Here is a 10,859-nt window from a genome sequence, read left to right as displayed (position 1 = left end):
ACCAAAAAAAAAAACCTGTCCTGATTTTTACTGCTTATAAACCAATTGTTGAATTCATTTCAACATAAACCCATTGCCTTCCTTGATTTGATGAAATAAAATGAAACCCAAAGCAACATTTTTTTTGTATTTCAATTATTTTTTAGTGAACAAGTTTTCTTTCATTCTCAACCAATCTATTTCGCTTTTTGTTTTCTTTGGTTTCTAATTTTTTAAAACTTTTTTTTATCCCTTTCCCCTGGACTTTCACAGCTTACTTTGCATTTCACAACTAATTCAACAACAAAAAAAATTTCATTTGGTCTGTCTTATCATCAACTTTACCCAACTTATTCCTTAAATTCAAAATCCTTCAACCCTTCTTTTGATTTCCACTTCAATTGGTTTCAATCATGCACAGTCCTTCCTTCACCCACACACTATTCTTTTTCAACTCCTCTTATTATTAACCCCCCCCCCTTTTTGACTCCCTTCTCCATTTAATAATTACTTTCATGCTCATTGAAATTCTTCCTTTCTCCTCTCCCATCATTCTAATTCTTCACCTCCTCCTCAATTATGATTACTCTTTCATTATTCTATCTGACCTGACACTCTTTCCCTCCTACTCAAACTTATTCATTCTATGCTCCTTCTCTTCATTATTTGGATTTCTATCCTTCTCTAATTCTATCCTCCCACTACCCCCCTTCTTGCTTCTCTTAATTTAGTTCTTTTACTGTTCATTTCCCTACAATTCAATGCTCTGCTCCCTTACTCATACCTTTCACTACTCCTCTCATTTTATTTCTCTACTTATGACCTCCTCCTTACTCATATTCACTACTCCTACTTACTCTCCTCATCCTTCCACTCATTCTATCCACCCTCTCATTCTCAGTTTATTTCTTTACCTACAACCTTCTTCTTACTCTCCTCATTCTCCCACTCGTCCTACCCACCCTCTCTTTCTCATTTTATTTCTCTACCTATGACCTCCTCCTTATTCATATTCTTCACTCTTACTTATTCTCCTCATCCTCCCACTTATTCTATCCACCCTTTCTTCATTTTATTTCTCTACCTACGACCACCCCTCTTTACTCATATATTTCACCCCCCCTCTCATTCTACCTACAAACATGCATTACTCCCTCTCTCACATTTCTGAACAACTGTGACACCTGAGATACAATTGAATAATATATACATGTTTATTTATTTATAGCTCCCACTTCTTATATGGTGAAAAATAAAGAGTAAATATTGGTAAGCATTTTTGGCAATGGCTGTATTTTTTTTGTTTTTTAAAAAATTTTTTTTAGTATTTTTTTTGTTTTTTTTATAAGAAAGTCACACACAATTCCTTGAGATCTCAGAATGTAGCCATTTTCTTCTGGTCGGTTGCAGAGAAACTGTGTGGTCAACACGTCCAAACTGGTTGTCGGGGCCCGGCTACTTTGGCAATATTGCTGGACATTGGCATTTAGCTTTGCATATTTAAACATTTTAGCTCCTCGTTTCAATAGAAGCGTGATCCCAGGTTTCAAGAAACTGCCTGTTACGTCGTTTGTTCAAATTCAAGTCGGTCTAAATAATCTGGAAGAGTTTCTTCAATTCTAATATCAGTTGCCAGTCAGTTTTTGTCATCTCGTCTCGAAAATAATCTTTGACGGCATCTATAGATTGTCTGGAAATCTGGAAGCAAACAAAAAGAATTATTTATTTGCGTTTCATGAGGAAATCGGTAAAAAGAATACACAAAATAATTTTCTTTTAAATAAAAAGAAAAAAATTGATATATAAACAAACGAAAATAAAAGGCTAATATTTTAATTAAAAATTAAAAACTAAAATAAAACCAAAAATATTTAAAAAAAATAAAAAATTTAAAGTAATAGGATAAAAACAAATTTAAAGGAATAAAATAAAAAATCAAATTTCAACGAATACAATAGAAGAATCAAATTTCAACGAATACAATAGAAGAATCAAATTTCAACGAATACAATAGAAGAATCAAATTTCAACGAATACAATAGAAAAATCAAATTTCAAAAAATAAAATAGAAAATAAAATTTAAACGAATAAAATAAAGAATAAATTAAAATAAAAAGAAAAATATCTATAATTAAAAAAAAAAATTATTTTTGGACTACCTTTCATTTTGGTTATTTTTACGTTTCGGTCAATGTAACCTACCTTTTTTTCAAGCACATCTTTCCAAACTTGAAAACTTACATGGAATTTCAAACCAAACTTTATTTACTCTACATGATTAAATTGTTCTCATCCTGTCAGCCATGACTTGCTAGAACTGTTAATGTTATTCTTCAGCTGTAGTAAAGATTGGATCCATATTACAACAATCAAAGATGCTGAGTAACAATTCAGTTCAAAATCGCAATTTTATTGAAATTTAAAGCTGAAGTTGATAACATAAACATAAGATTAACTATAAATAAAATGAATTTCTATGAAGTTAAAGAAGCCCACCTTTCAAACTCCTCGGCCTAACATTCGTAGGAAGAATGAATTGAAATAGATTGAGGACATTGCCAAGGCTGCTGCAAAGAAGGTGGGCTCTCTCTACCGTGCTAGAAAATTACTCACACCAGAGAGCATTCTATATCTTTACAAAGCCTCAATTCACCCATGCATGAAGTATTGTTCCCACATCTGGGAAAGTGCATCTGCCAATAGTCTCTCCCTTTTAGACATTGTTCAAAAAATGGAGTCTCAAATCTAATAGGTTGACCACTATCAACTAAGCTCCAACCTCTGTCCCATCACCACAATGTCACATCCTTGTGCTTGTTTTACCAATACTTCGGTAAATTTTTACGACGTGCCCTAGCGTATTATAAACACCCCTAACCACCCCATGTTAAGAACGGCTTTCGGGATGCCCCCCCTCCCCTCACTGAACCTCCCCATGTTAACGGCTTTCGAGGGGGGGGGGCATTCCAAAATCCGTTCTTAACATGAGGTTGGGTGGGGGTGTTTATTCTGAAAGCCGTTCTTAACATGGGGTGGTTAGGGGTGTTTATAATATGCTGGGGCACGTCGTAAAAATTTACCAATACTTTAATGAAATGTGCTCTGATGAATTCTCAACATACAGACTCCTGACTACCCCAACAAGAAGCAAAATCCCACCTCTTCATTGAGATGCTGGAAAAACTTATACTCTAAGAGTATCTTTACTTGGACTGTTAGATTTTGGAATCCCCTCCCTGTTTCTTGTTTCTTTGACTGTACTAACCTGCAGAGGTTTAAATGTAATATGAACAGACAACTCCCCACCCTCCCGTGTTAGACAAGATATCGTTTCAAGTGGAAGAAAGAAAAAAAAAAAAAAAAAAAAAAAAAAGAAAAAAAAATGAAAAATTTGTTGAAACATCCGACAGAAAAACAAAATAAATAACCAGTACATACTTTACTCATGAGGATGTCTGTGTGGTCAAAGTGTCGGCCAAACATCTTGGGTGCTTCACCAGGAATTGGCTCAATCTTAATACACACTTCCTGGCCTTTCTTAGCAACGTCCACATTTTTGTGGTTATTCTCAATACTTGTGACACGGCCAATTTCAACAAACTAAAAATAAAAAATAAATAAATGCTTTTGATAAAATAATAATTATATTCAACCCCTCCCCTTCAACTAAAGATATATATATATATATATATGTGTGTATAAATGCATGCAACACTGAAACTTAATGAATCCTCTTCAAACTAATCCATACCAATAACAGGTCTATCAGTCAGACAACTAGAATCAATGACCGAAGATGCAAGATGTGGATCTAAATAAAGATGGAGGTGGAACATACGACACACCAACGGTTGTTATGTCGATTGATTGATTATTTAGGCTTCACGGCATATCCACCACTATAAGGTGATTTAAGCTAATTTGGTACTATATGTAAAGTGTTGATTTATCGAGTTCTGCATTATGCACAAAATGTTGAGTTTAAATCATAAATGTTATTAAAACTGATTGGTTTTTTGATATCGCAATATGGCTAAATTTAGCACGTACTGCAACAAATATTTTAGCGAAAACAAATTTTTTTATTAAAAACAAACAAAAAAATTATAATCTATTAAAGAGGAGATAATTGTAACCCCCCCCCCACCACCACCACTTCATAGTCCACAAATTATTCCCCTTAACTTTTTTTCAGAAATATTTTATATCAATTAATTATTACATTATATATTTTCTTTAATAATTTTTTTTTTTATATATAATGAAGAAATTTTTATAAAATGACTGGAGAACAACGAACAGGAATGAACCGTGTTTCTGACTTATACGATAGCGTGTGATATTTTGTGTGTCATGCTTACATCTTTTTTCTTCTGAGTGACTGTCATTTAATTGTTATGACCTTCCATTTCTTGTAATAAATAATTATACTAAGAATTCTCCATAAGTTTTGGTTTTGATTATAGCTGATGGCACTCAAGTCATCTATTTTTTTTTATAAATAATTTTACCGAGAATTCTACATAAGTTTTGGTTTCGATTGTAACTGAAAGAACTCAAATTATATATATATATATTGTGTACAAAAAGTTGTTAGATGAGACAAATCATTGGTACCGTCGGTTTCAAGCCCGATAATAAGGACCGTTTACGTCTAGACGAATATTGGCTGAAGAGAGCTTGATAAGGATACCTTAAATGGTCCTTATTATCGGGCTTGAAACCGACGGTACCAATGATTTGTCTCATCTAACAACTTTCTGTACACAAAATATAAATACGCTCTTACATTTCATATTTTCCTTTTAATTGAGCACTCTGCTGGATTTCTTTTTCCAAAAAAACTAATCATACATATATATATATATATATATATATATATATATATATATATATATATATATTACACACACACACACACACACACACGTATATTTTTTTCTTCTTCAAAAGTTTTGGTTTCGGTTGAAGCTAATGTACCCAAAGTCATATGGATATATTTTTTTTATTTTTGAAATCACAACTTTATAATATGAGAATAAATATAAAATTGACCAATAATAATATATGCGAAATCTGCATAAATTAAAATATATTTAAGCGTATTTTACAACCAGACTATGCCGGGTGTCTCTGTTAGCTTAGATAAATACTTTTGCGATTTTGGCCAAGATCAAAGTGTAGTATCTGTTCTTCAGATGCGGCACTTCCATTTCTCGTTCTCTTCCAGTGGAAGAGAAATCCTTCATGACAGAGACAATTTTTATTTTTGTACCTTCTCTCCGCGTTAAAAAAACGACCCTAGTGTCTAACTCTGTCCCGTGGAGAGGCATTGTAAATAGGTACAATAATATCAGAGCGTTTCCATTTACACTGAACATCCGCAAAATGTCAACATTACATGACAGAGTCCGCTGTAGAATTTCCACAGGTCCCACGAGTATATACACTATTATATAAAAAGACCTTTGTCTGGGTATGTGTATTATAATAATAGAAGATAGATAGATCCGAAATGTGGCATCCCCATGTTCGTTTTACAAGTACTTCAATGGTAAATGCTCACATGAACTCAAAGCACTAGAACACTATCGATGTATATAACCCTAACTCCCAACAAAACCGAAAAGCAGCACTCCTACACTGTAGAGGTCCCTAAATGCCGAAAACCTACTCAAATTACTTCTCCTGAACTGCTAGACTTTAGAATTCCCTCCCAGACCGCTGACAAGTAGAAATTCAACTGTAATATAAGCAGACATCTTGCTGCCCAACTCCCTACATAGTATCCCTGCAAATTTGGTCCCAAATAGTAGCCCCTTACAATTTAGTGTGTACTGTTACTTGTTTAGTCTTCTGTGTGTCATGAGTAAGTTGCTGGAATCCATATTAAATAAAGAAGTAGTCAACCACCTCAGCAGAAATAACCTTAGTGACATGCAATAAGGTTTCCGTTCTGCCAGATCTACAGCAGATGTGCTAACGGTTATATCTCATAGGATTAGTGAATCTCTTGACAAAGGCTTCCTCTCTAGGGCAATTGCTCTTGACATATCAAAAGCCTTCGATAAGTTATGGCATAAGGGCCTACTTCACAATATTTCCAGCTACGGTATAACTGGAAATGTTTTCTCAATCATGAAATCATTTCTTTCTGATAGGCTCTTAAGAGTAGTGGTTAATGGGCAGAAATCAGAGGCCCTCAGTATTAATGCTGGAGTCCCCCAGAGGTCCATCCTGGGTCCAACTCTCTTCCTAATCTACATACTTAAATCATTCGTTGCCATTTATGCTGATGACACGACCATCTATGACAGCGGTTCTCAACCGGGGGCGAATCGCCCCCTAGTGGGCGAAAATAAAATTTTGGGGGGCGATTTTCAATCAATTTTATCTGTGAAAAATTTTGACATTTTTGCGAGTAAATTTTTTTAATTTTTTGAAATTATAAACGCGTAGCTAAACTATTAGTGCGAAACTTTGGTCACGTGACCTATGAATTGCTCTCTTATAAATGAATTGTCAGTTTTGAATATTCAATTTATTTCAGTAAATCCGATTCTCCAGTGACATTGTCTTACAAGTGTTTACAATTTTCACACACAAACACACACATTCATTCCATTACGTGAATTTACAAAAACAAAAACACGAAAAACAGTTAGCGTTAATCAAGTTTTCATTATTATAATTGTTGTAAAATACTTTATTTGCATTAAATTAGTTTTCATTTAAAAATAAAGTTTAATTATATAATATTTATTTGTTTATTAAAAGCTCAAAAAATTATATTGAGAAATAGAATATTGCTTTATGACCAAAAATTATAAGGGGGTCCACCAAGAAAAAAAAGAAGGGAAAAGGGGTCAATGGGTCAAAAAAGGTTGAGAACCGCTGATCCATGGCAATACATCAAAGACTGTAAATGACAAAGTTCTCTCTGATTCTCTCTCCTCTGATCTCGAGCGTGTGGTACAGTGGGAGAAGAGGTGGCTGGTTACTTTTAATGCATCTAAAACCAAGCTTCTATTTTTACATCATCGACGCTCTGATCCCCATCTGTCATCAATTGAAATGGATGGCTCTCGTCTAGGGGAGGCTTCATGTTTTGATAAGCTTCTGGGTTTGACCTTTACTCCTGACCTGAAATGGAACACTTACATCAAGTCTGTTGCCAAGGTCGTTGGAAAAATGGTGGGATCCTTCTACCGCTCCAGAAGATATCTCACTGCTGATGCAATTCTCTATCTATATAAAAGCCAAGTATGTACAAGGATGGAGTACTGCTGACACATCTGAGCAGGAGCTGCTAAAAAACAGCCTATCCTGCCTTGACAGAGTACAAAATAGGCTTTGTGGGGGATGCCCTTTTCTCTTCCCTGCAACCTCTCCCATAAGAAAATGCAGAAAAATCGTTAATGTAAAATGAAAAACAAAAATAAACAGATCAAGCCGTATTTCAACAAGTATTTTATTTATTTTTCTTTTTTACCAGCAATGCTTCAAAGCAATTACCTCTTCTTCCTATATATATATATATATATATATATATATTCACATAAAATACTGATTTTTGGAATGCAGTATTTTCTTTTCATTACAAATACATATATGATACTGATTAAAAAATTTTTTTTTTTTTTGTTGATATAGGAAGAATTTTGGATAAGCATAAATTTTTCTTTAATTTATTTTATTTTTTAAAGTGGGGTGGGTGCATATGGAGTACTATAAAAGTGATCAAATTTTCAATCTGTTTGTAAAGATTTGGAACATAAATCGGTTGCGTTTTAAATATATTCTAGAATACTTGATTTTCTTCATGATGATGCCGACCTTCAAAAGTTGGTTTTTAAAGAAGTTTTAATACAATTTACGTTTTTCCTCTTTTTAAAAAATTTTTTTTCTCTTGCAAAGCTACTATTTTTGGCAATTTGAACTTAAAAACAAATAATATACAACTTTTTTTTTTTTGTTTTTTTTTTTTAAATCAAACATGCTACGGTTTCGGGAATTTAAAAAAAATTTTTTTCTTTTGAATTTATTACTTTTTAAATTTTCTTTTGAATTTATTACTTTATAAATTTTTTTTCTTTTGAATTTATTACTTTGATAGAAACAGCAAAACAAGTGTCAATACGTTTCTGAATTTTTGAGATGAGGATTGGTTATTTATATTCTTTGGATTCTTTATACGATTGTTCTCGTCTTGAGTGTTGTTTTCGCAACGTTTTAGTCGATGTGGCCTCGGTGTATTTCCAGGTGTATCTTGTTGAACTCTGGAATGTTCTGTCAGACTTGGACTTGTTGGAAAAAACTTCAAAGAATATGTAATCTATATGACATCAAGACAGTATTCAGAAGTGATTCGACTCTGGAAAAAGCTTGTGAGAGTCAAGCTCCCTACAGAAAAAATCATGACTAAGAATTGTGTATATGAGATCCCATGTAAATGTGGAAAACTATACAAAGGTGAAACGTGTTGTCAAATAAAAGTATGCGGGGAGATAACCAATTACTAAGTAGACCTAGTATAGAATTTAACATGATATGGCAATTGTTAATAAATAGATAATATATACAGTTATAAGTAAACAATATATATATATATATTCTGGGACACTTTCGAGGGCCTCAGTCCTGTTTTTTAAATATATGTGTGTGTCATATGCTACTGGTACCATGTAACCCAGTAGTACCTGCCTCATGGTCGGGTCACCGGCGACTAAACTGGTTCTCCCACCAGACTTGTTTGGTGAGGAGGGTGGCTAGTCTCCCTGAAGGATTAAAAACAAGACCTTCCAAAGGGCGAATGAACTCTTCTCCGGGGTCAACGGCTAACTAGCACCGTGTATGTATGTGTGTGTTGGAGTGGAGAGGGCTCCCGTAAGCCGTGGTGAAGGCAACCTTTCTAGAAGAAGCAAATCTCTGATTTAAAAAACCATAAAGCGGGAGACCAGTACCCGCATTAAGCTGGTCTGCAGTTTAACTTGTTGCTAGCTATCTTGCTTTTGCTTGTTGCTGGATCTCAACATTTTGAACCGAGAGAGAGAGACTTAGCTATCGTACAAAGCTAACATCATCTGTGTATAGATACTCCTTCAGGCATTTGTCTATAAAAGTGGTCCTGTGGCAATGGAAAAGTTGTGACGCGTAGAGGCTTGAAATGCTGGAAGCATGTAATAATTGATCTTAATGACCGTCTTCAGTGTCATGCCTGCTTGAGCATGTGAATTCCCCGATAGGACTTAAAAAAAAAAAAAAAAAAGAAAAAGTCATTTTGGGCTCGTGTCTGAGGGAGTGGCACTCGTCGGACAAGACATTGCAATCATCACATATTAGGCATTTCATGTTCGATTTTTGTACGCATGTATAAAAAAAAAAAAAAAAAAAAAAAAATGAGATCACCTGATCAACAAAGATGGTGATTGGTAATAAACAATGTCTCTTTGGTAAAAAAAAAAAAAAATTATAACTTGATCTTTTTTAAAATGAAATTATGTCATCTTGTCGACTAAAAGTAAAATTCTAAATGCATATAAAAAAATTGACATTCAGTTTATTGATTTCAAGAATATTTTGTTGACAATTGCTTTTTTACGCTAAGAAATAATATTTACTAGACTACCCTTGACCCGTTGGATCAGTATCTTATATTAGCTATGGAATTCGTGTATGAGCGTGACACTTGTGATGTAAAGAAAATAGTTTTTTTTTTTTTTTTACATAACAGAAACATTTCAGTAGTTTCAGAGAAAATTTCTAGAGTAAATGTAGTATTGTGGTAACTAATTTACTGAACACTGTATATTGAATGGATACGATAATACCTGGTTCCCTGTACCTTATTACAACAAAAGATCCATACAAAATTTCAACCAGAAAGTAAAATGGACAGATTATATCTTCTATAATATAAATGTCACCTGTCTGGTTAAAATGTATGTATGTATGTATATCTGTACGTCTGCCTAAAACTTTCAACAAAAGCGACAGATTTTTGTTTTGAAGTTCGATGTCTTGGACGAGAAATATCGAAAAATTGGTCAAAAACATTAATTCCTTCACCCTCAAATGGGCAGTTTTCTACAAGGAGGGGTCGATTTTTTCACTGATATTTTTGCAAGTAATTGTATCGGTTGGATTGACTTTGCTTAATTTTAATATTCCGAACTTCCGGTCGTGTCATGGAACAGCGGTAAGACGTGAAATTTTCTTTCACTTTCTTTTCCACTTTCGCGTCACGGGTTCAAGCCTGCCTGCTTACTACCACTTTTTTTTTTTTTTTGCTCAACACCCCCCCCCAACACTTAGGCAATGCCGAGCACCCAGGCTAGTATATATATATATATATATATATATATATATGAAATTTTTAGTAGAATAAGAAGCGTTGCTGCACCAAGAGAGTGTCAGTGTGACGGTCAAGCCTCAAGTTTTTCTTTTATTTTTTGAGTAACTTTTTTTTTTTTTTTATTACTAAGGAGTTACCACTTATCAAGGCCCGGAGGCCACTCAAGGATAAGGGTTAATGAGTGTACAGTAGTCAATGGGAAAATGTTGTAATCATTAAAGAACTTGTTCACGTTGGACTTGAAGACGGCCATATTGTATTCAGTCGGAAAGCAGAAAACAGAACAGAGTTCCACAGTGAGACTTTGAGTTCTTCATATTTTATAAAAATACTCACAAAATCATGAGAAATACAGGATTTTATTTCATAAATAATGAAAACAGAAAATTTAGAAGAAGGGAGGTAGGTGAAGGAGAACACCAAATTTTCTTTTTTATTGGTTTAAAAGAGCTACCTTTCCAAAAAGAGATAACAGAACAAAGAAATACAGAGAGAGAGAGAGAGAGAGAGAGAGAGAGAGAGAGA

The 10,859-nt window shown here is 33.9% G+C and overlaps 1 protein-coding gene and 1 long non-coding RNA gene across 3 annotated transcripts in view; both read right to left on the bottom strand.

Annotated features, from left to right (window-relative positions):
* Positions 1-763: 763 nt before the first annotated feature.
* On the bottom strand, positions 764-1,081 carry LOC145263737 (uncharacterized). The gene is made up of 2 exons (XR_013864594.1): positions 969-1,081; positions 764-893 (listed from the first exon to the last, which is right to left on the bottom strand). It is a non-coding gene; the product is annotated as an uncharacterized LOC145263737 (long non-coding RNA).
* An 88-nt stretch (positions 1,082-1,169) lies between these two features.
* LOC145263736 (eukaryotic translation initiation factor 5B-like) overlaps positions 1,170-10,859 on the bottom strand; it is a 122,822-nt gene continuing 113,132 nt past the window's right edge. For both annotated transcript variants that reach the window (XM_080120715.1, XM_080120714.1), the window contains exons 23-24: positions 3,419-3,580; positions 1,170-1,677 (exon numbers count right to left, since the gene is read on the bottom strand). In XM_080120715.1, coding sequence (XP_079976841.1) covers positions 1,570-1,677; positions 3,419-3,580 — 270 coding nt within the window. In that variant the 3' untranslated portion in view covers positions 1,170-1,569. The remainder of the gene's footprint in view (positions 1,678-3,418; positions 3,581-10,859) is intronic.

The sequence above is a fragment of the Euprymna scolopes genome, chromosome 39 (genome assembly GCF_053919585.1).
Source record: "Euprymna scolopes isolate OS-2025 chromosome 39, ASM5391958v1, whole genome shotgun sequence".
Taxonomy (NCBI): Eukaryota; Metazoa; Mollusca; class Cephalopoda; order Sepiida; family Sepiolidae; genus Euprymna; species Euprymna scolopes.
This window is presented reverse-complemented; position numbering and strand designations above follow the sequence as displayed.